The 24,985-nt window shown below is 54.6% G+C and overlaps 1 protein-coding gene across 1 annotated transcript; it reads right to left on the bottom strand.

Moving 5' to 3' along the window:
• Window positions 1–829: 829 nt before the first annotated feature.
• Window positions 830–24,983, bottom strand: WSCD2 (WSC domain containing 2). Its single transcript, XM_041410429.1, has 9 exons — window positions 24,585–24,983; window positions 15,242–16,159; window positions 12,422–12,536; window positions 11,203–11,387; window positions 10,277–10,398; window positions 8,919–9,093; window positions 8,006–8,170; window positions 6,003–6,203; window positions 830–2,427 (listed from the first exon to the last, which is right to left on the bottom strand). Exons 2-9 carry the CDS (start codon window positions 15,615–15,617, stop codon window positions 2,075–2,077), a joined length of 1,692 nt encoding a protein of 563 aa, XP_041266363.1. The 5' UTR covers window positions 15,618–16,159; window positions 24,585–24,983; the 3' UTR covers window positions 830–2,074.
• Window positions 24,984–24,985: the final 2 nt, after the last annotated feature.

The raw sequence follows: 24,985 nt of genomic DNA, 5'->3' as shown, positions 1-24,985 counted from the left end.
AGCCCAGGCTCCGAGCGCCGCACGCGATGCCATCCCTTAATTGTTTTATCTGGGCGATTAATTGGCTTTGAGGGGTTAATTACTTCCGAGGGGCGGGAGGGAGCGCTGCGCCTCCGGCGGCTGGGGCCTGTCAGAACAAATCAAGGCCGAGGTGAGGCGTCATCCCTGCTTAAAAAAAAAAATAAAATAGGAATTTCACCAACTCCAGATTAGAAATAAGGGATAAATTGCACCCAGCTTTCGCTCTGGTGCTGAGGAAGGTCAGGAATAAATCCTGCAGTGAATCTCCCCATGCATCCCATTAAATCTGTCTGTAAGGACACTCTCAAGGTACTGAAGCTCCCAAAAAGGAGCAGCTTTGGTTGTCAACACAGAAATGACATTAATGGGATTTAAATACCTGTTAATGGGTTTAAATGCAGAAGTGGATTAATGGGATTAAAGGGGAGAGGAGCTGTTCTCCCTCTGCTCCCACTGCCCTGGTCTGGGATGGTGGGGGGTGCTCAGGTGGCCCCACAAACACACGGGGAGGCAGAGCAGCAACAAAACCTCTCCTTTAATTGCTGGGGTACCCTGAGGGTTTGTTCTGATGTGACAACCCCGGGGCTGCCATGAGCAAAGGAGTGTGGGCTCAGCTCCAATCCTGCTGCCATGAATGCCAAAAATACCTTCAGCTGTTTGTCAAGGGAAGAATTAAAGAGTTAAAAAAGAGTTAAAAAGGGTTAAAGAGTTAAAAATGGGGCAGCTGTTCCCTCTGAACCAATCCCCCACCTTCTTCAAAGAAAGAAGAAGCGGGAGCCCCCCATCCCAGCTCTGCTCCACACACACGTTAGAAAAATAGATTTTTATTGAAATTCTCCTTTTTTTCTCCAGGGAGTTTTCTTCTCTCTTGGAATAGAGACCAAGTGTGGTCTCTGGATTCGACCTGTGCCTGCATTTCTATCAGGATCAAGAGTTAAAAGCCAACTGGTGAATCTCTAACTCTAGAAAAGGCTGCGTACAATATATGGCTTTTGCACCTACATCCAAGGGGTTTTGCGGGTTGGGAGCCTTGGGGAGCTCATTTGGGACAAAGCCAGGATGGGGAGGGTGGCGTGGGATGAGGGGACAGCCAGGGACCACATGCAGCTGTGCACAAAGCCAGCCCGGAAATCGGCACATTCCCGGTGTGTGGGATCCTTTGGTTTGGCTTTGGGGCACCCCAAAGCTCAGCCCCAGGGTTTGCTTGCCACGGGGGTTGGGTTGCAGTGTGGACCCTGCTTCTAATCCCCCAAACTGCTCCTGGCCCCCCAAAAATGCTCCTGAAGGGATGTGCTGGCTCATGAGCTCTGAAACGAGGCCTGGATGAGCTCGTGGGTCCCAGCAGCTCCTCTGTCCAGGGAAAATGTCCCCCTCTGGAGCTGCATCCACAGGGAAGGGGAGCTTCCACTGTAGACACACTGGTGGGGGTCATGGGCCCCCCCAGAGGCTGGAGCAGCAACTTTTCCTGGTGCTGTGGCTGGGGAATTCCAGGGAATTCTCAGGTAACCACAGGATGGCTCAAGGGACCATAGCCACCAGGTTTGGGGACATTGCACAGCACGGCCTTGCCATCCCATAACCTCAGGCAGTATCCACAGGGGCATCGCCCACACAGTGCCACGCCCGTGCTCCATCCTCCCTTGGGAAGGCTGAAGATTCCATCAAGCACAAGTGGAATCCTTGCAGGGCTGGGATTTTGGGGACACCCACCCCAGGGAGCTCAGCTCCATGTACATCAGGCACGGCCTGAGCAGCTCGATGTCCCCAGTAGAGCCTGAGGGGACACAGACATCCCACTGCACTTCCCAGGAAGGCTGGGGCAGCCAGAACAGGAGCAGGGACCCTGGGGGAGCAGGGAAGGCACCCTTGTCCCCAGGTTGGCCATCAAAAAGCTCAGCGGCGGCTGGGGACCTGTGGTGGCTCATGCAGGGAGTGACCAACAGCTACAGCAGCACACGGAGGGTTAAAAGAGGAGCCACCCACTGGGTGGAATTAAGCAGAATCTGGGAGGACCGAGCCACCCTCGGCCACGATCCCCCCGCTGCGGTCACCATCATCTGGGGTAATAATCCTCAGGCACCCCCGAGAGGTTGCGGAGCTTCAGGGCCGCGTCCACGGTTCGGATGTAGCCGCTGATCACCTTCCTCATCTCGGCCGTGTAGGGGTCGTACTCCAGCTTCCTCAGCCCCGAGCGCTTGAAGTTTCCGTCCTTCTGTCCCTCCACGCACAGCAGCCTGTCCTCGCAGGCCGTGACGCCCAGCAGGGCCACCATCCTCTGCAGCTGCGCGAACAGGTCGCGTTTGAGGTCCTCGAAGTGCACCACCAGCACCTTCTTGCCGTAGCGCAGCCAGTCCAGCGTGTGGGTCGCCCACCACGGGGCGTAGTTGGCCACAAACTCTGGCCACTCTGGGGGGGAAAAAAGGGGACAGAGGATACGTGCTGGAATTTCACCCAGTTAGAGGAAACTACGCGGGTTTGTGAAGAAGATGGTGCAAAAAAACCCATCTAACTCACACACAAAATTCTCCATCTTGGCTAAATGGACCATATACTAAACCATGTATTACATACTAAACCCCCAAAACTTAGATTTGGTGTTTTAGTATATAATATATGGTTTAGTATATGGTCAATTTAACTTAGATTTGGGGTTTTAGTATATAATATATGGTTTAGTATATGGTCCATTTAGCCAAGACGGAGAATTGGCTCCATCTTGGCTAAATGGATCTTCGGCACATTCCCTGTGTGTGGGATCCTTTGGTTTGGTTTTGGGACACCCCAAAGCTCAGCCCCAGGGTTTGCTCCCATGGGGGTTGGGTTGAAGTGTGGACCCTGCTTCTAGTCTCCCAAACTGCTCCTGGCCTCCCAAAAATGCTCCTGAGGGGATGTTCTGGCTCGTGGGCTCTGAGATGGTATCGCATATACTAAAACCCCAAATCTAAGTTTTTTCACACGCTTCTAGCCAACTACACACCCGTAATACTGTCACTATAGGACACAAAAAACCACAACGCAGACTCAGCTGCTCTTTCCAAGGTAAAAGGGGCAGTTTGTTTTCTGACTCTGACATTTATAGATTTCCAAAAGTGATGGTGGATTGGAGGGTGAAAGCGCCACCTCTCCAAGGACACTGGACAAACCAACAGTCCATCAAATTTCTCCTCCTCCATAAAAGAACGCAAAACAATAAGTTATTTACAGAAGTGTGTGAGAAAGTTCGTTACAAGAATGTAAACATCAGAAGGCTTAGAAAATCTTAAAAAATCAGGGCGACAGCAATACCAGTGCTATTAATCAATTTTGGAAACCTCTCCACGGCCTCAGGTCAAATGCAGTATTCTCTTGTAGGTCTTTGCCTTTCAGCACAGAAAGTTTAAAATTCTCAGCATCCAGTGTTCCAACAAATGTGAGTGGATGTTCCCTGTGTCCTCTCCCATCTCTGCTGGAACATCTCAATTAACCTTCTGGCTAATTGATGCTGCCATTCAGATCAGGTGGTGAGAGGGCTGATGAGACACCGATAATCAGCCGCATCTCCCCTGGCAGTGCTGCATTAAAGCTCCAGGCATCTCCCTCTTCCTCGTGTCCTCCCCGCAAAACCAAGGCCTGATTAACAGCTGGACTGGGTTTAATTCCCTGAGGAACCGTTAACCACAGGATGTGTTCCATTAAACAGATCCAGGACAATTCACCTTGTGTAATCACAGCACATAAAACTTTGCTTTGGAGCCGCTCCAGGGACGCCGTAAAATTAATGCCACGGAACCAAACAGGGGCTTGGCCTCTGCAGGGCTGGGAATGGGCTGGGGGAAATGGGAAAACACCCCCTCAGCACTGGGGGTGAGGCTGGAGAGACAGCCTGGGAATTTTTTTTCCCAAATATGCCCCAAAATTATTTCCTGGGAGAAGAAAATAATCTGGAGAGCTGGGCTGCAGGAAGGCCAGGAATGGGACCCTCATGCTTCGTGTTCAGGGGCCTCTCCAGCTGGGAATGGGGTCACTAGCCATGCAATGGAAAATCTCCATCTTTCCCAGCACTGGTTAATTAACCTGACAATTTACCCATTGGCTAATTATTCCACACATCCTCTGGAAAGAATTTGGTGATGTATTTGAAGTGCATCCAACCAAGACTGTGCTGGCATGGTCCCCTCTGGATCTCCCTCCCCTCAAAGACACGAGGCCTGGGACAAGCTGGGGAGGGGGTTGGGATTGGGAAGGCTCAGGAGGCTCCCTGTGATCCCTGGACAAGGATTGGGAAGGTTCAGTAGGCTCCCTGTGATCCCTGGACAGGAATTGGGAAGGTTCAGGAGGCTCCCTGTGATCCCTGGACAAGGATTGGGAAGGCTCAGGAGGCTCCCAGTGGTGCTGGGATAACAATCCTGGCTCTATCCACAGATGGATGGGGAAAAAAAAATCAACCAAGAGGCTCCTGTGCCACACAATGGGGACCGTGCCAGCCCAGGGACACAAAGCTGAGGAAGTGGGGGACACCACACCCCGCTGGTTTTTTGGGATGGGGAGAGCAGGGCTGGGCTGTGCCCAGCACTGTGAGCACATGGAGATAACGAAATCCAGGCACATCCCAGCCACAGCAGCCAAAGCTCCCCTTAAATAAACTCGGAATTAAGGGTAGCAGATGTTCAATCAAGCTAAACATTTTAACTCTTTCCAATGAAGTCAATCCCACAACAGCAATTTGGAAATTGCTGTAATTAAGCAGCCTGTGGCACACGCCTGCGCGTGGGAAAGGTGGTGGCTGGGGAGCAGCTGGACACATGGGAACAACACCTGGATACCGCAGGGATGGGCTGGGGACTGCCACCACTCCCTGTGGTCACAATAGGGACAGGAGATGCCCATCCTTGCCTGGGCCTGCTGTCCTGTTCCAACCCTTCCCATCTTGTCCCACCCAACACGGGAACCCACGGCCATCCATGGTCGCACCAAGTGATGGCCCCAAAGTGGTGGCACATGGGACCCAGGATATTCCTCTGGCTGCCCTGGGTGATTCAAGACCCTGGCAAGGGGCTCAGAGACCTTGGCACGGAGTCAAAAACACCTGTGCCTTCGATTTTAGTCCATGGAAAAAATTACCAACTTTGTGTGAAGACTTACAAGCCACAAGAGTTTGAGTAGAATGATAGTTAATTCATCACAGGGTGGAAAAGTAGAATTTTGGGGTTTTAGAATGGGGATTCAAGAGGCAAAGTGGAGGAATCTGGGCATGTCCTGTCCTTCTTCTCCTTGTCCTCCATCTTCTGCTGTGATGGTGACACTTTTGGATTGGCTTAGAGCAGAGACAGACAGACTGTCTAACATAGGTGATAGGTATTGGAAAATTATTATAAATAAAGTAGTTCTTAGTATAAAAAATTAACACCACCCCAAGGGCAGGCGCTGTGCCACAACCCGACCTGCAGGACAGACCTCAGCAGGTCAGGGAAAGAATGTAATAGATAAGAAAAAATAAACAACCTTGAAAAGCAGAACCAACAAATCTTGACTTCTTCTTCAGTCGTGGGAAAAAAGACTTTTCTTACACCTCGGGGTCATCTCAACCACAGAAACCCAAGAACAGCACAGCCCAAAATTTCCCCTGTAGACACCCAACTCCAGCTCTGCTGGGCTGTCCCAACCAATTCCCAGCTCTCCCAGAGGATTCCCTGCCCTACCTTTGCCCTTCCAGTGGGCGTGGGCGGCGAAGCCGATGTGTCCGCCGTACTTGCGGTCAGCAGGTCAGGGAAAGAATGTAATAGATAAGAAAAAATAAACAACCTTGAAAAGCAGAACCAACAAATCTTGACTTCTTCTTCAGTCGTGGGAAAAAAGAGACTTTTCTTACACCTCGGGGTCATCTCAACCACAGAAACCCGAGAACGGCACAGCCCAAAATTTCCCCCCATGGACACCCAACTCCAGCTCTGCTGGGCTGTCCCAACCAATTCCCAGCTCTCCCAGAGGATTCCCTGCCCTACCTTTGCCCTTCCAGTGGGCGTGGGCGGCGAAGCCGATGTGTCCGCCGTACTTGCGGTTGAACTCGGCCATCAGCGCCTTGTAGGGGTTGCGGATGAGCAGGATGGCCGAGTCGAAGGACTCGATCTCCTTCTGCCCACTCTCGTGGGTCTTGATGCAAATGGTCCTCCCACTCCTCCAGTGGTCCCGCTCGCCCTTGAATCCTGCCGGGACAGAGTTGGGATTAGTGGGAGTAACGGGGAGCTGGAAAGAGGCTCAGCCTGGGGAAAAGGAGGTTCAAGGGGGACCCTGTGGCTCTGCACAACTTCCTGATAGGAGGGGACAGCCAGGGGGAGTCGGGCTCTGCTCCCAGGGAAAACCAGACAGGATTGAAGGAATTGGCCTCAAGCTGTGCTGGGGAGATTTAGATGGATATAAGGGAAAATGTCTCCACCCAAAAGGTGATCAATCCCTGGCACAGCTGTCCAGGGCAGTGATGGAGTTCCCATCCCTGGAGGGATTTAAAAGCCCTATGGATGTGGCACTTGGGGACGTGGTGGCCTTGGTAGTGCTGGGGGAAGAGTGGCATTCAGTCTCAGAGGGTTTTTCCAACCCAAAGGATCCCATGGTTCCATAAAAGGGAGCATCACAGGGATATCAGGTTGCAAAATCCAGTTGGATGATGAAAGCAGCTGGGCCGTGAAGGAGGATTTGCATCCCTCTCCCAGATGGAAATCATTTATTTTCCCATGTTATGAGTCTCATAAAATTGATGAGTGGGTGGCTCACAGGCACAGGGGCCCCTCAGGGTGACATCTCCCTGAGCAAACTCAGCTCTTGTGCCTGTTCTGAGGGGTCAAGGGCAGATTTAATGGCTAAAACCTCCCTGAGCACAGCTGAAATTCTTCCCAGGGGAAATCCTTGTGCCTGTGGGGCAGCGGATCAGCCCAAGGTGGGGGTGATGCCATGGGGGGTCCAGAGAGGGGACCCTGCACTGAGCGTGGGGCAGAGCCAGCATCAACCCCAGCCCCTGGAATGCACCTGGAGTGGGGGATAAGCTGGAAGGAGCTGTATTCCATCAATTAGAGAGGTGTAATTGGCTCTCAGCAGTGGATAAATCTGCCGGTTGCCTGGATACCTCCTGGCCCCTGCGACAGGGAATGAACATGGAGCCCACGCTCGTGTGGCTCAGCAAAACCCAGCCAAGGCTTTTCCCACTGCTGCTCCCTTCCCTGGGATGCTGCTGCACCCTGGGGGCTGGGACAGTGCTCCCTCACTGAGCATCTCCCTCCTGCAAGGTTGGATTTGGCAGGAATTGGGAAGGAATTGCTGCCTGTGGTGTCTGGAAAATGGGGATTTAGGGAATAGCCTGGATACAGACCCCACCAATGACAAGGTACAGATACAGATACCAACAACTGAGGAGCAATGGAGAATTTCCTCTCAAAGCCACAAAAAGTGAAGGAATAACAGGAGAAACCTTCAAGGTCTCCAGATAAAACTGTTATGAGTGGTTCTAAACTCGGGGAGCTGGGAATGGGGTGGGTTATTCGAACCAGAATCTCAAAATGCTTTGGGTCAAAGCCACAAAAAGTGAAGGAATAACAGGAGAAACCTTCAAGTCTCCAGATAAAATTGTTAGTGGTTCTAAACTGGGGGAGCTGGGAATGGGGTGAGTTATTAGAACCAGAATCCCAAAATTGGATTGGAGGGGATCTTACAGCTCATCTCATTCCAACCCTCCTGGAAAAAGACACCTTCCACTATCCCAGATTGCTCCAAGTCCTGTCCAGCCTGGCCTTGGACACTCCCAGGGACAGAGAAGCCACAGCTTCTCTGGGCAACTCCTGCCAGGACCTCCCCACCCTCCCAGGGAGGAATTCCCTCACCAGGACCCTCCATCCCAAACCACCCCACGGAGCAGCAGCACTCACACCCATCCCTGCTCCGCCCTTCCTGCAGCCCCTGGGATGTCACCAGGACTGTCCCCAGATGGGGTGGGACCCCAGGAGCGCCCTCCCCTCACCTTTGTTGTAGAGGGAGCCATCAAAGTAGTAGCTGCCGGTGTAGAAGCCGGTGGCCAACTCGATCAGGTGCCGGGCCCAGGTGTTCCCGGCCCCAGGAAAGCTGGCCAGGGCCACCAACTGCTTGGCACGGCTGGGCAGGAACCTCCTGTCCATGCAGCGGTTGTCTGCAGGGAGACACATCAGGAATGTGTCATGGAAACCTGCTTGTCCCACTGGGATGTCTGAAGAAATGCTGCCTCTCCCAGGAAAATGCTGGGGAAGGGCGAGGAGGTGGCTGGGGAGGGAAAGGTGCCCTGCCTAAGGCTTAGAGGGACATCCCAAAGGGTCCTGGATGCCTCAAAGGGTCCTAAACACCCAAAAAGTCCTAAGAGGATTTTTCCCAAGAGTTCTCTGTCATTCCCAGCTGTGTGTTAGGGAAGAGTGACTAACAGGGATTCCTGTGCCAAGAAACATTCCTTCTTTTTTGATGAATCAACGAGCAATGTTTCCAGCACAGCCCCAAACACCAAAGGATCGTGACAAAACTGACCCAAACCCACCCGAATCTGGGTCCTCACTTGCTCCCTTCAGTCCTTTCCTCTCCCAGGAACAGTTTTCCTTTCTCCCAGCGCTTCCCTGGCTCCCTGCTCTCTCAGGAATGTTCTGCCTGGTCACAGCCGTTTTCCACCCCACATTTTTCCCTGGAGCTTGTCCCCTCTGGATAGCAGACTCCCATGGGATCATGGAGAGGTGGGAGAAGCCCTGGGAAGGAGGAATCCTGCCAGAGGCAGAATCTGCAGCTGAGCCAGGCAGCAACCACATCTCACCAGGGGAGCGCTGAATTCCCCGGGGAATTACAAACCTCTCGTTTTTAACGGGATCCTCACACTCCCAGCTGGCATTTTTTTGGGGGAAAGGTGGGGAAAAGCTCACCCTGCACTTGTGTCTGGTAGACCAGCAGGAACTCGGCGGAGCCACAGCTCTCGAACTCCTCGGCGGCGCATTTGTGCGCGCAGAGCTGCTCGTCCTCGCGCTCGTGCAGCGGGAACAGCGTGCTGGGAAAGCCGCAGCGGCACGTGGTGCCCGCCAGCGCTGCCAGCGGGAATTCCTGCAGGGATGGCCAGAGGGAACGGCGCTGGCACCACCCCCCAGCCATGGCAGAGCCTTCGCCCCCGGCGCCCGGCCACGCTGGGCAGCGCGGGGTGGTTTGTAACATCCTTCCAGAGCATTCCAGCATCATTCCGGAACATTCCAGCATCCTTCCAATTCCAGCATCATTTCAGACCATTTCCAGCATCCTTCCAGAACATTCCAGCATCATTCCAGACAGTTTCCAGCATCCTTCCAATCCCAGCATCATTTCAGACCATTTCCAGCTTCCTTCCAGAACATCCCAGCATCATTCCAGACAGTTTCCAGTATCCTTCCAATCTCAGCATCATTCTAGACCATTCCAGCATCATTCCAGACCATGTCCAGCATCCTTCCAATTCCAACACCATTCCAGACCATTTCCAGCATCTTTCCAGAACATTCCAGCATCATCCCAGAACATTTCCAGCATCCTTCCAGTTCCAGCACCATTCTCAATATCCTTCTGATCCCAGCATAATTCTAGAACATTCCAGCACCATTCCAGACAATTTCCAGCATCCTTCTGATTCCAGCACTATTCCAGACCACCCCTACATCCTTCCAACTCCAGCATCTTTACACCTTATTTCCAGCATCCTTCCAGCCCATTTCCAGCATTCTTCCAGCCCATTCCACCATCCTTCCAATTCCAGCATCTTTCCAGACAATTCTAGTGTTGTTCTAGCCCATTCCATCCCATTCCACCATCCTTCCAACCCTTTCCAGCATCCTTCCTATTCCAGCGTCTTCTGCCTTATTTCCAGCATCCTTCCAATTTATATCAAGCATAATTCCAGACCATTCCCAGCATCCTTACAGCCCACCCCAGCATCCGTCCTCCATCAGTTCCCACTGCCAATCTTTCCCCTCCCTGCTCGGAGGCACCGTGCTCCAGGATGAGACCCCTGGACCAGAGCAGGACCCCATGGTGGCTCCTTTTAATGTCCCTTCCAACCTAAACTCTAATTCTTGGATGCTCCTTCCCAAACTTTCCCAGGGCTGCTGCTGGCTCCACTCCCTCCCGTGGCAGGGACACAAATCCATTTATCCCATTTTTGGAAACATGAAAATGATGTCCCTAAACTGGGTTCAGATCTGCCAGTGTGACTCTGATGATGATGGAAACAAAGATGAAGAAGAGAAGTGTATCCCAGTACCTTCTCTGTGCAGAAATCCACACATTTATCCACGGACATGTTGAGCATGAGCTGGCTGGTGGGCAGGGCGATGGAGACGTTTTCCGGCCGACGGAAGCAGCCCCGGAATATCGCGCTTCCATCTGGGGGAGAAGAGAGAGAGAGAGAGAGAGAGAGAGAGAGAGTGAGAGAGGCCCCAGTGACACTCCAAAAATGACACTGCTGCCACTCTGTGTGACACGGCATTCCCGACTGCTCCAGTGGCTCCTGGCCCCTCCAGCAGTGCAGCCACATGGATGACGCTCGTCTGGCTGCTGATGGAGCAAAGTCAGAGCAAAACCCCTGCAGCAAAGTCAGGGATATTTTATTTTCCTGGCTGTTTTTATCAGCTCCGTGATCCCAGGGATGGAGCAGGGGCAGAGCCAGGGAGGAGAGCAGGGCCAGGTTTGGTGAGGTCTGGAATCAAATCCTTGGTACCCTCAGCCCCTCGTGCATTCCTGGTTGTTGCCATCCCCTTTCCCACTCCTTGGATATGAGGAAAGGTGAGCAGGGAATGTGGGTAATTATAGAGCTCCCTAATTGGGAGCTAATGAGGGAGCACACTCAGCTCTGTCTGGAATTCCCGCACATCCTTCATCCTGCAGCACACACAGGAGACATTGATGGTTCTGTTTGGCCGTGGGGAAAGAAATCTCCACCCAAAATTCCCTGAAGGAGGGAGTCCAGCAGGAGTCCTTCGGGCTCCTCATTCCATCCAACCCCAGCCAGCAGCATTCCCCACAAGGAGATTCCTGATATTTAGGAACAAAACTACCCCAGACTCAAGAAGCACTCTCCAAGAACATCCATGGAGCCATGACCCAGCTTGGGAATGCCAGGATCACCCCTCCAGCACCAAGAGAAATCCCCCCATTCCAGGGCTGAGCTGGGATCAGCCTCCAACTTACACCTGCGGGCGGATTCCTGGGCCAGCTCCAGGCGGTAGATGGAGAGCCGGTTGATCCCGCCGCAGGTGTTGCTCCGCTCTCCCTTGCATTCCATGTTGCACTCGGACTCGCTGGCGTTGGACGCCTGGATCTTGTGCCCACAGTAGCACTCGGCCCCGAATTCCAGCCCCGCATACAGGTACCCCCTGCCCAGGGGGAAATGGGATCTCAGCACATCCCCCCGGCTCCAGGGGGTTTGGAAGGAGCATTCCTGCTTATGGCCAGTGCTGGGATCAGCAGTGCATCCCAGGGAATTTTTTTTTGGGTTAATAATCCTTGTAGGGCACTTCCAACTGAAAATATCCCATCCATTCCATTCCATTCCATTCCATTCCATTCCATTCCATGGAGCATTCCTGCTTATGGCCAGTGCTGGGATCAGCAGTGCATGCCAGGGATTCATTTTTGGGCTAATACCCCTTGTAGGACACTTCCAACTGAAAATATCAGATCCTATCCTATCCTTTCCATTATTCCATCCCATTCTACAATTCTTTCCTATCCTATCCTATCCTTATTGTTTTCTAGTCTGTTCTATCCTATTCTTGCAGGGCACTTCCAACTGAAAATATCAGATCCTATCCTATCCTTTCCATTATTCCATCCCATTCTGCAATTATTTTCTATCCTATCCTATCCTATCCTATCCTATCCTATCCTATCCTATCCTGTCCTTATTCTTTTCTAGTCTGTTCTACCCTATTACTCCACTCCATTCCATCCTATCCTATCTCATTCTACCTCCAGTCCTACCCTATTTTCCTATCACATCCTAATCCATCGTATAATATCGTATAATTTAATTCCATTTCATCCTATCCTATCCTATCCTATCCTATCCTATCCTATCCTATCCTATCCTATCCTATCCTATCCTACCCTATCCTATCCTACTGGAAAGGATTGATGGAGCGAGTGCACAGCGATTGATTGAGATGGTGGGAAAGGATTGATGGAGATGGTGTGCAGGAATTGAGAGGGTTGGTGTGCAGGGATTCAGGGAGATGGTGGGAAAAGATTGATGGAGATGGTGGGAAAGGATTGATGGAGATGGTGTGCAGGAATTGAGAGGGATGGCGTGCAGGGATTGATGGAGATGGTGGGAAAGGATTGATGGAGCTGGTGTGCAGGGATTGATGGAGTGTGCTGGGATCCATGGAGCCCCTGTCACCATCCCTACCGCTCGGCGCAGTTGTCCTGGCAGCGGAACACCGTCATCTTCTTGTAGTCGAAGAAGGACATCCCGCGCAGGGTCCTCTGCCGGGTGTTGTCCTCGTAGCAGCCGATGTACCGGGCTGGGGACAGACAGGGGACAGGGTCACAACCCTCTGATCCCACCCCTCTTGGTTTTTCCTTAAATAGGGATGTGCAGCAGCATTCCCGTTTGCTTTGGAAACTCTGGTTCCAAACCAGGCAGGGACACTGCCCGCTGTCCCAGGTTGTTCCAAGCTACATCCAGCCTGGTCTTTGATGCTTCCAGCCACAGCTTCTCTGGGCATCCTGTGCCAGAGCCTCCCCCTCCTCACAGGAAGGAATTTCTTTCACTGTGACACTCCAGTTCCAAGCCATGCTCTGGGATAACACTTCTCACCTCCTCCCTGCTTTCCACGTCTCCTTGGGGTCCCTGAGCCAGCTCACCCCACCCATGGTGTGCCCTCATTCCCAATTATCCCAGCACAGCACAGACCCCACCAATGCTGGAGCCACCTTCCCAAGTCAGCCTGGAGGCCAAAGAGGAGGAGGATGGAGAGAAATGTGCCAGATAACTCGAACCACCAGAGCCATAACTCCCAGTTACTCCACACAGCATTCCCACAGGGATGAGCAGGTCCTGGCAGGTCAGAGGATTCCAGCGGGTGTGGGATGGCTCCAGACACTTGCACGGAGCCGGTGACTGATGTGCATTACCTTCAATCCAGTGCTTCTGACATATGCGTGCTGCCACTTATTGGGAAGCCAGCTGGAATAATTAGGGACAGACGAGGACACAAGAGAAGGGGGAGGGTGGTACTGGCAGTTTGTAGGGAGAGGTGGACCTCTCCAGGAGGAATTTTGGAACCTGTTGGAAACACGGCTGTGAGCAAACACACACATCCACCCAGTGATTGTCATTAAATTCCCCAAGCATCCCATTTTTCCCAGAGCTGGGGATGCAGGGATGGCTCCAGCTGTCTACCTGGGCTGGCTGGTCCCTGCATCCTCATGGAATTGCTTGGTTGTGTATCACACGTGGGAATAGTTGGATTTGTCCAGGAAGGCACCTGAGATGGATGTGGCTGAGGTTGGGCTTCCCTTGGCTTCACTGCCTAAAACCTCCCTGGCTGGAGGCAGGAGATGCCCTTTCCCACTGGGATTTGCATTCCCGTGGGGATGAGGCTGTTCCCTGGCAGACAGGGCTGTTCTCCACCCACACCTTCATCTGACACTGCCGGGAGAGGGAGGAGGAGGAAGAGGAGGAAGAGGCAGCTGCACATCACTCTCTAAACCATTTTTGGAGCAGTATTCCCTCTGGAAGGATTTCACGTGGCAGAGCCTCCGCAGCCAGCTCGTTAAGCTGTCCCCACTTAATTACCAATACCATTAAATCCACCTGTTCCTGACAGATACCCCAGGGCTCCAGAGGAGCAGGGAAGCAAGGGGGAGGAGCTCCGCCAGCCACACCAGGAACACCGGGCACGTGGGATTTCTCAAAATGCTGAATTTCTCCACACCATCCCACTCAGGAGCTGCCAAGATGCTCCAAGGGGAAAATTATATTCCCAGAGCACCTGGGAGCAGATAAACCCAGGAATCCCAAGCCCAGCATCCCATCCCTGCTGGCAGTGCTGGGTGAGGTTAATCTTGGAGCACTCGGGACATATGGCCCGGGACACGGACACTGCTTGGGGTCTTTATAGACACAGACAGCCTGGGCTCAGGGACCATCTGCTGAGGCTGCACTGAAGTCAATTTGCATTAATGGATTTGCATTAATTTGCAAAACTCCCTAGAGACCCCTCGGAGCGGGGTCACAATGGGGGAACCCCTTCAGCTCCTTTTAGCATGAGAAAATCCCGTGAGCACCACTTTTCCTTTGGCTTCCATGCCTGGACTGTGCATCATTCCTGGAATGAACACAACCACATTCTACTGGAGGAGGAGGAGGAGCCCTCCTGGGAGCAGCCCAGGTTGGGGGATCAAGCCTGGACCCCTGGGAAAGCCCCAGTTTGCCGTGGGTTTGGGGGTTCCTGCTGGAGCCCAGCCACCCAAATCCCACCGAATGTGCAGCTCTGGCTGCCTTCAGGATAAATAAAAACAATTTTATAAATCAATAGGAATTATTCCATTTTCTTATCCTTGATCATTAACAACAGACCCACTTGAGAAGACCCCAGCCAGGCAGAGATCTCCCGGCTCCAGAGGCCACAGCCCAGCCCTGTCTGCACTTCCATGGGAATCACAGCCAGCCCCTGCCTCGACACAACACCCACACAAACCTGGATTTTGGATTGATTCAGGCCAGCAGAATGAAAGCTGAATTTGGCCCCTGGCAGAGCCAAAGGGTGGGAGGAAGATGGGGCACAGCATCCCCCCAGCTGCCACCCCCAAAATCACCTCTAACAGGAAGGGGGGCCTCAGAGCTCGGTGATGCACCAGGGGAAAGAGTGAATATGGAAAAGTAAAAGCACATTGGCACTTGGGGAGGGAGGAGAGGAAAGAGGGAAGAAGAAGGGAGAAGATCCTTCTGGAAATATTCTCTGGACTGATGCTCTCCAGAGCAGGGTGCTGCTCCCCAGAGCATTCCCGTGGGATGTGGAAGAAAACCTCCGTGCCCCAGCAGCGCGTGCACGTGGTTTATAAATAAATAAACAAATAAATACACATTTCCTGCAGCTGGGGGTGGTCCTGGCAGGGACACACAACCCAAAACTAGCTCAGACATCACTGCCCCAGCTCGTGATGCCCCCCTGGGAGAGGCAAAAAGCAGAAACCCCCTTTGGCGCACATCCCCAGCCCTCACCTCTGTCCTCCTCCTTCTCGCGGCCGCTCCTGCCCCTGAGCGCCCGGCTCCGGGGTCCGCCGTTCTCCCGGGATTTCCCCCTGTCCGACGGCTCCTTGGAGGTGCTTTTGAACCAGGGGCCGTGTCGTCGGCCCCTCGCCGGCATCGTCGCTGCCGCCTTGAAGCCGCGGCTGAGCTGCATCACCCCCAGGTAGGGCAGCCCCGGCCCCTCGGCGGCCGCGGGGCTCCGCGGGCTCCCCGGCACCCTGGGCTCCCCGGAGAAGCCGGAATGCAGGAAAACCAAGCTGCCTGCCGCCAGGTACAGAGCCAGCAGAGTGAAGAAACGCACGGGTTTGCGCCGAAAATACCGCTGGAGTTTTAGCAAAAGCTTGGCCATAGCGTCTTCATGCCTTCCCCGGCAGCCGGCGCCGCGGGGAAGCTGCTCTGCGGCTCCGGGGATGCTCCGAGGAGGGGATTATCCCGGCGAGGTGAATCCCGGCGAGCAAATGGGGTGAGAGCTGCAGGGCGAGGTCGTGCAGAGCTGTTACCCGACCCTAAAAAGTCTTGGAGTGCTGGGGAAGGTGGATTTGGAGTCCCCGCCTCGTGGCCGGGGTGTTCCAGCGCTGGCTGTCACCTCCAGCCCCGGTTTATTCTCCTGCCGGCAAAGTCCCCCGGCTGTGCCCCGGGGACTGCGCTGATGGAGGGATCATGTTAAGGAAATCGAGGTTTGAAGGTGATTTGAAAGCCGATCAGCTGCCGCAGCTCCTCGCTCCCGGCGGCACCGGCTCCGTCAGGCATCGCTGGGATGGGAACGGCACCGCTGCCCTTTCAGACAAAGAATGGAAGGTGCCTGGAGGCACCTGGAGCCTGGAATGCTGCCTGGGACGCTTTGTGTAAGGAAACCCCTTTCAGCTCACTCCCAGAGCAAGAAATCTCCACCTGCAAGTGAAAGGAGAGGCACACTCAGGAAAGCGACCCAGGACACGGGAGGATGGTGGCCCTGACCCTCTAGGGGGTGAGGAAGGCCACCCGCGGTCTTCATCGCCTTCCAGCCCTGGGGAGGGGCAGCTCCACCTCTCCCAGGTGGGTGACTGGGTGCAGTGGGAGCGATGCTGGTGGGGTGAGCCCAGATCCCTGAGCCTGCACATCACTGCCTCATCGTGCAGGAGTGGTGCTCCAGGATGGCTCTGGGACATGGAAAATTTCCATTTTCACCCAGTTTCACCCCCAGGAGGATGAGCTGTGCACACACACTGCACGGACACACTGCACCCCGAGATCCAAACATCTCTGCAGCAGCAGATCCCAGCTGAAATCCATGCATGGGCAGTGGGGTGCTGCTATTCCAGCATCCCACAGGATCAGCAGCACGACATCCCTGGGTGTCCCTCTAGTCCCTCGTGTCCCCAGGGACCAGAGATTGCCATGATATCCTCTACATCCAGCAGGAGCATCCCCTTTCCCACCAGCATGGTGCTGTCCCAGGAGCACCAGGACCATCCCTGGTGGCTCTTGGCACAGGAAGGGCAGAGATGGGACAATTCCCTCCAGCCCCACCAGGCTGGACTTCCCGAGAAATCCAGCTGGATTTCTCTCCTTCCAACCCCCCACCTATGGAAGATTTGCTCCAGCCCTTCCTGGGAAAATGCCACGTGGGAAATGCCCCTGCTGACACATCCAAGTGCCCGGGGTGTGCTGCCTGTCACGGTCTCGTCTTATTTTAGGAAAGGAGACGGAAATAAATGGAAAGACAAAGTGCCATTAGTTTAATGGCCTCTATGTTCCTGCCATCTGTCTTCAGTTGATTAAATAAAAAATATTGGTGGAACATATGGCATGAATTATACATCAATATTTTAATTTGGTTTCCCAGAGTGGTTATTCAGATACCTCCGGCTCTGCCGCGGGAGTTTTGTGGAGCTCGGGGCTGGAGAGGCTGGGGCAGAGCAGTGGAGGGGCACAACCCCAAACCAGCCCTCCCCAACACAGCTGGAGTAAAGGCTGAGTAACCTCGGAGTAGCAGCGGTTTGGGTTTTTTTGTGCAGGATGTGGCACCTCGGCATGGCCAGGGAGGGGGGGACCGTGCTGGGAGAGCAGCCCCAGCCCGGTGGTCCCGGGGGTGTTTGGCTGCTCTCCTGCACTCCCTGACCAGGATTTTCTGGCTTTCCCTTATCCAGAACAAATCCACCTTCCCGGGGTTGGGGTAGGAGCTGGATACAGGGTGGTTTGGGGAGCAAATGGAGCGTCCCCAAGGCTGTCCCTGCTCCCCAGTGTCCCCAGTGTCACCCCACCCTCCTCCCCTCCCCGGCTGGCCGCTGCCAGGCTCTGGCACAGCATATAAAGAAGGGGCTTAAATTACTCTCATTAAGCCATCTGGAGCTCATCCTTCTCCATCATGAACTGCGGAGTCACAGGTCAATTACTGCGCATTTGCATATATTCCATTAATGCTTCTGCTAATTGTCTGGAGCAGATAATGGGCTCGGCTCCGGGCTCCCGGGGGCGGCAAGGAGGGCCGGCACCAGCGCTCCCAGTACGGACACCAGTGCTCCCAGTATCAGCTGGGGGTACCGGGAGCTGAGGGATGCAGGAACCATCCGAGAACGCCATTCCCTGCATCCCGCCAGCGCTCCCTGGGTTTGTAAGGACGGATCCACCCCCGTGCTGGGGTGAAGGAGCGGCCGCCCCTGGTCGCCACCGTGTCCCCAGGGGTCCCGTCCTGTCCCCGACCCCGCTGCCTGAATCCCGCTGCGCTCGGCGCCGGTGCCAGCCCAGCCCGCGGCGTGGCCGGGGGACACTGGTGACACAATTTGTCATCCGAACTAATGAAGCAAACGGGGACAGTCCCCAGCCAGCGCAATGCAGAGGCCTCAGCCTGGCCTCCCGGCGGCTGCTTGGATGGAAAACTGCTGGGACAGCAGGGAACGGAGGGAATTATCCGCCGGGGAATTGTCTGTGACCCGCTGTGGTCCAGCCCCCTGCTAGCATCCCAAGGGAGGGACCCAGCCCTGGGAGCGGCAGCGTTGGAAGAATCCTCCCGGCTGGCAGTGCCAGGGTTGGGGAATCCCTCCCTGCCCCCCCAGAGCCTTCAGCACCAGGGGCCAAAGCTCAGCAGAGCCCAGTGGGGGCGTTTGCCTGGTTGTGGGTCCGGCCGGGATTGGGGAATGGTTCCCTGCCTGCATCCATCACCACGCTCCCACCGGGAGCCAAAATCCTCATCCCATCAACGGGACACACTGCTCTGCCTCAGTATAATCCCAGCAGGAGCCGAAATCCTCCTCCCAGCCCCGGGATGCCTTCTGAACATCACTGCACACCCAACCCACCTCCCTGAGCCGCGTCAGCTGTCCCCAGGGCAAGGAAACCCTCATAATTTGCCAGCTTTACCCAGGGTTATCCATCCCTCAGCGCGTGGAGAGGCGGGAGCAGGTCCGGGATGAATGAAGGGCCCATCAAATATGGATTTGAGGCTTGTCTTCAAATTGCTCTGCAATTATTGAGCCCCGAGGTTCACTTGTCTTCAGGCAGCACCTCCCATCTGAGCAGGGCCAAACACCCTCACGTGGCTCCCCCGGCCCGGGAGAACAATGGGCCCATTAAAACCAGCAAATTAACCACCACCAGAATTCCATGAGGAGGAGCAGGCCAGGGGAATATCCAATTTCACCCCCTCATTAACATTTCTTATCACAGGGACGGGGAAAGAATAGGGCTGGCAAACAGAGGGGTGGTGACATCAGTGGGGTGACCCCTCGGGAGGGCTGTGACGCAGGGACTGACCTCGGTCCCACGCCACAGGACACGGGGACAGCAGGTGCTGCACCCCTCTGGGCAGCCTGGGAATGCTGGAATGCTTCTGCCAAGCCTGGAAATGCAGTGAAGGACACAGGGGATGGGGTAAAAGACCCCAATCCGTGGGGTGCGGGACTTATGGGACACAGGACCCAGGGCATGGAGGTTCCCTGGACCTGCTGTCACCAAAAGCCACCCACTTGGGTGAAGGGACCACCAGAAAGCCTCGTGTCCCTCCATCCCAGAGCAGTTCCTGCAGCTCCACATCCTCTCCAGTACCAAACAGGGGCACCAGCACAACCCCCAGTGACACCAGCACAACCTCCAGTGACACTGGGCACCCTGTGTAACTGGGCATCCCTCAAACCCTCCAGCCTCCATCCCTACGAGTGTCCTACAAGATGTCCTGCAAGCCTGCAAGCCCAGGCAGAGGTTGAGCAGCCCAAGATTCCAGGTGGAGTTGCCCATCCTCTTTTCCAGTCCCGTGGAAAATGGATTTTCACCCTTTTCCACTCATTAAAGAAGCAGCAAATGAGATTCACCGGGCTGAATTTAAGCCCCGTTATGGCTGGGAATGAAACTGAGATAAGCCAGGGCTATTTCATCCCAGCAGGGCAGACCTGGAGCATCCAGAACCTTCCCGTGCCTCTCCCAAGGGCCAGCCGTGCACAGGGAGCTGTCAGTCGCCCTCAAATCAAAGCCAAGTTTATTTATTCAGCTTCTCTTTGCCTTCATTTTGCTGAGAAATGGATTTGTGCCTCCTCTCCGCTGGGGAAGCCTTAAAAGCAGCTGACTCAGCAGCTTCCAGACTCATCCCAGGAAGCTGCACCGGGATCGGATCCTCATCCTTAAGGGTGAGACACTTCCCAGGCCTGGGCTTCCCTGTGGAGCCCCTAAATCCCCTCCACAGGCCAAACCAGCCAGGGATGCAAAGGAAAAACCTCTCCTTAGGGATTTATTGGCTCAATTTGAAGATCCAGGATTTGCCCATCTGCTGGTGGATTTCTGTGGGGGATTTCCAAGCGTTTTGTGGGGTTTGCAAATCCTCCTCCTTGCTGGGAATCCATGGAGGAGTTTGGACTGGAATTAGGGAGCTGTTTTTCTTATGGACAAAAACTGGCTTTGAAATATTCTGGGAATTTATCAATGGCCTCAGCACTTTCCCAGGGCATGAGGCACCGGGATCCAGAAGGATCTGGGATCCATTCAGGGCTGCCCCAGACTAATTGATTAAGGTCTCTAAATGCTCCTCTGAAATGAGGTCGTGCTAATTGCACAACCTCCTCTTAGTGCTCCCTGTGCTCTCCAGAGGACAGAGCCCACAGGGCATCAACCCCGTTTCTGCCAGGGCTGAGCTATAAATAAATCCAGGAACATCAGGATGGATCCTGCCCTGGCTTATTCCAATCACTGGACAGAGCTACACGAGCCCAGGGCCTGCAACGTGGCCCAGAAAGGCAATTTTGTTTAATCAAGTTATTTAGGGAAGTTTAACCCCATTTTTAATTATGACATTGAGCTGCCTGGCATTGCAGATTCCCACTGATGTTCCAGACCTCGACTTAATGGGTGCTGATTCTTGCCCAAGGGATGCTGATTCCCACCCTGAGGATGCTGATTGCTGATTCCTGCCCAAGGGATGCTGATCCTCCCCGAGGATGCTGATTCCTGCCCAAACTCCACAGCCACGGGCTGGCACAGAGTGGGATCACCATGATGGTGATGGGAATTTGCTGTAGGACAGATGAGAGACTCCCAAACCCAATCCCAGCTGGGATGAGCAGCCTGCTCCAGCCCCCAGAAGCAAAGAAATGTTGTTGCCTCCAGACCTCTAACTCCCAGGTAATCCCATCTCCATGGCTCTGCTCCCTTCCCTGGATATTCTCCTCCACAATGGCCCAAGTGGAGCTGAAAATGGGGAGTTTTTACTTCACGTTCTGCTCCTCCACCCACAATTCCATCAAAGCCCGTTCCAGGTTCTTGGAGGCTGAATTCCCCTCACAAGTGTGAAAAGCAGCTCATAAAGAAAAATGGTTTAAGTCATGAATCATTTAAAAAGCACCCGGTGCTGCCGAAGGCAGGGAAGGAAATAGGGGAGGAAATCGCCGTGGATTGCAGAGAATGGGGCAGGGAGAGGGTCCAGGGAATTGTGGGGTGATGGAAATGAGGTGGCACAGTGGGGATCCAGCTGTGGGGCTCGGAGCTCCCCTCCCAGCATCGTTAGCATTTTCATTAATTAATTAATCTGCAGTAACCCCAGGGGTCTGGGTGATCCAGTTCTCTCCAGCAGCGTTATCCCACCTGCCCGGGGTATTTTGGGTGGGGCTGTGGAAGGAACGGGAAGCTCCCTCCTTTGGGATCAGGGGCATTAAATCTGAGTGCTGGGGAGCAGGATCCCAACCTTCCCCCACCACATCCCTGCCGGCTTCCAGCATCCCACCCTGAGCATTCCTGCTGCCAGCATCCACCCCATCCCTGCGTCCAAGGCTGAGAAACCTCAATTTTCCCTTTAATTCCCTATTTTTGGGTGAAACACAGCGGTATTTGGGAGAGGCCACCCTGGATTGCGGGGTCTCAGTGACCCCCAGACTCCCTCTCCTGTCTCTTCCCACCCTCCCGACACTCAAGCACTTGGAAAAGGTGATGTAATTCCTTGGGAGGACGCTGAGTGTCTGTGACAGGGTTTAACCTAAGCAGTTTTAATGTCTCACGTTCGGGGGGTTTCATGCCCAGCCTGCAAAACCCAGTTACGGTTTTCAATCAGCCTTGGGGAGCCGGGATGTGCATCCCAGGGAATGCGCTCCCACCCGGAGCCGGGAGGAGGAGGAGGAGGAGGAGGGGGGCGGGAGGAAGGCCGGGGCTGTTCCCCGGGGAAGCACAGCTGGATCCCAGCCAGCTGCTGGCTCAGCAAAGCTTCCCCCAGACGGAGCTGCCTGAATCCCGGAGGAGAAGGAGGTTTAGGACACACGGGATGGACTTTTCCAGAGGCAGTGCCGGGGCTGGCAGCCACCCCTGGGGGATGCACGGCCTTCCCTGCTCTGCTCATCCTCCCCAAATCCTCTGGCCACTCCATCCATGGACACCTGCATGTCCCTGTCGCTGTGGAAAAGCATTCCTGAGCCGCAGCTGCCGGCACATCCCGAGCTGACAGCTCCTTATTCCAGGGAAAGCCAGGACGCTGCTGTTTTCCTCCTGGTGCTTAACGAGGAGGAAAAACCCCGCAGCAGCCAAAGGGTTTCATCCCCAGGTTTTGAGCACCAGAGCCCAGTCCTGGCTCCGGGATTCACGGGAGGTGGTGAGAAGCACCAAAAGGAGATTGTCCCGAGGGAAATCCAGGCGGACCTGCCTAAATCCCATCCCGATGGGATCCACGGGGGCCATCAGGGGGGGATTTGGGAAGTGTGACCCCTCATGGGTGTCGCAGAAAACTCTTCCCATGGGAGCACCCGGCACATCCAGCCCAGGATGGAGCCCCCAAGGACCCCCCAGGTAGGGAAGAGCCGAATCCAATCTCCCCATAAATCCCACTCTCAGGTCTGCTCCATGGAGATTTGCCTCAGCCCTCGTTAATCTGGGATTACAGCAGCACTGGGGCAATTAACTAACGAGCTTTTCCAGCAGCAGACAATGCCTTGCACAACCCACGGACATTAATGGGGTGAGAAGGAGGATTTCGTGCAACACTTCCTTCAAAACCTCCTTCCCCGGGAGAGCTGATTCCTTTCTTTCCCCTCATCCTGCTGCAGGAGGAAGAGGGGGCCTGGCTGGGGAGGGATCTGCCGTTCCCATGGATGCTGCAGGCTCATCCCTCAGCACGGGCAGATCCTGCTGTCCCACGCTCCATCCCCAGTCCCAGGAGGAGCTCCTGGCTCCAGAGAGAGCCAGCACATCGGGAAGGACAAATTCCCATGGCAGAGCTGCCTGCTCTGCTCAGTGAGTCCCTGCTGGTCCGAGGAGGGTGGGAGAAGATGAGATTTTCCCAGGATCTGGACTGAGCCAGGGATGAACACTCCTGGATCCTGCCTCAGCCATGGGAATGGTGAATCTGGATGGGAGCCTGGAGCTGCTGATGCTTGGCCCAGCTTTCCATGGGGAAAAGATCCCCCAGGAAGAAAGGAGTATTTTTCTGGGAGAGGAAAATCATCCCCAAATCCCCTTGGAGAACCAGGGCTCCATAGGGGGGATTCCCATCTGCCAGGATCCCAAACATCCAGGACCCTAAAAGGCAGGGACATTGACATGGACGAGCCCCTCTGGACCCAGGCACCTGCAGCCCTGATGCTGCAGCTGGATTCAGGTTTTTGAGCACCAGGATTTGGGGAAAGCATCCCAAAAACCAGAGCAAAACCCCTGGGGAATTCTCCTTGGGCCTAATAACAGTTAATAATATGCGGAATATTATAATATAATGTATATAAAAACCATGGTAGGGGCTAATAATATAGATAATAGAATAATAAATATAAAACCATAGCATCTGCTAATAGTATATTAAATAGATGTAATATAATCTATATAAAACCACAATAATTGCTAATAATATCTATAATGTAATAATATACATTAAAAAAACTAACAACTGCTAACAAATCCTGTCTTGGAGGAGCCCCTGGAGGTCAACAGCTTTGGATATTCCAAGGGAGAGCTCTTTCCCAACCCAGGGAAGGGACAGCCCCTAATAAAGGATAACTCCCAGATAAATTCCCAGAGGATGGAAGGACACAGCACTCACCAGATGAGAAGGTGCAGTGGGCCCGAGCCAGGCTGAGTGGGGGCACCCCGGGGCTGTAATTGCCAGGGCCAGGCTGGGATTCCCAGCTCTGTATTGCCAGGAAAGTTTCCTTAATCCTGCCTTGACTGAGGCCGGGGTTTATAGGGCTCGGCTCAAGGTTACCTTCACGCCGTTCTGCAACTGCCTCTGCTCTCCCTGCTCATCTTTATGTTAAATTATTCCCCCAAGTTGCCAGCATGGATGTGGGAAGAGGAAAATAAACAGGGGAGAGGCTTCTGGCAGGATTACGTTCCCTTCTGCTCCTTATTTCCCCAGCGGAGGTGTTCCTGCACAAAGTCTGGGAAGGAGGATGAGGATGAGGATGAGGAGAGCTCTCTCCTGCCTGGCTCCCTCAGCGAAGCAAAACCCTTCCCAAATCAACAGAAATCAGCGGAAAATCCCTGCCGGGATGAGGCGGGAATCATCAACTCCCGCAAAGCCGCGGGGGCGACCCGGTGCCCCCCAACTTCCCGCACCCGCAGCCGCCGCTTCCCAGGCACAATTCCCAGGCACAATTCCCGGCGGGCCGGGCTCCTGCCGACCCCCTCTCGCGGAGCTCCGCGCTCCTTTTTTCTCCTATTTTTTTAAAATCGCATTTCGCGCAGGGGCGGGGGGGGCTGTGGAAGGTGGTGGTGCTGTTTGTTTTCTTCTCTTATTTTTTGGTTGTTCATTTGTGTGGTTTTTTGGGTTTTTTTTTTCCCTTTAGCCCCGGTTCCAACGCGCTCCCCCCGCAGGCAGCTCCTCTGCCCCCTCCCCCGAGCCCTTTTTCCTCCCCCACCACCTCCTCCTCTTCCTCCTCACCGTCCCCGGGCCCTGCTCCCGGCCGCCGCTCCATGCCTGGCTCCATGCATCCCTGGCTCCATCCATCCCTCGCTGCCTCCATCCGCGGCCGCCCCCGGGAGCGGCGGGGCCGGGGGGGCTCCGGGCGCTGCCCGCGGCCCGGCCCCGCTGCCGGGGGGGCTCTGACGGTGCCGGTACCGCCCGGGGGGGGTTCGGTGATGCCGGTGCCGGCCGAGGAGAGCCCAGCCCGGCTGCTGCCGCTCGGCTCTGCCCGCAGCCGCTGCCGGGCGCCGCTTCTTAATGTCTCCATCCAGCGGCTCCGCTCCCTCCGCCGGCTGCCGGCCTTAACCCCTTCCCTCCCGCCGCCCCCGATGGGAAATACATTTTAAAATTTATTTCTTGTTTTCTCTGTTTTTCAGTGC

The sequence above is a fragment of the Onychostruthus taczanowskii genome, unplaced genomic scaffold (genome assembly GCF_017590055.1).
Source record: "Onychostruthus taczanowskii isolate IOZ18803 unplaced genomic scaffold, ASM1759005v1 scaffold32, whole genome shotgun sequence".
Lineage (NCBI taxonomy): Eukaryota > Metazoa > Chordata > Aves > Passeriformes > Passeridae > Onychostruthus > Onychostruthus taczanowskii.
Note: the sequence above shows the minus strand (reverse complement) of the source record. Positions and strands in the feature narration are given on the sequence as shown.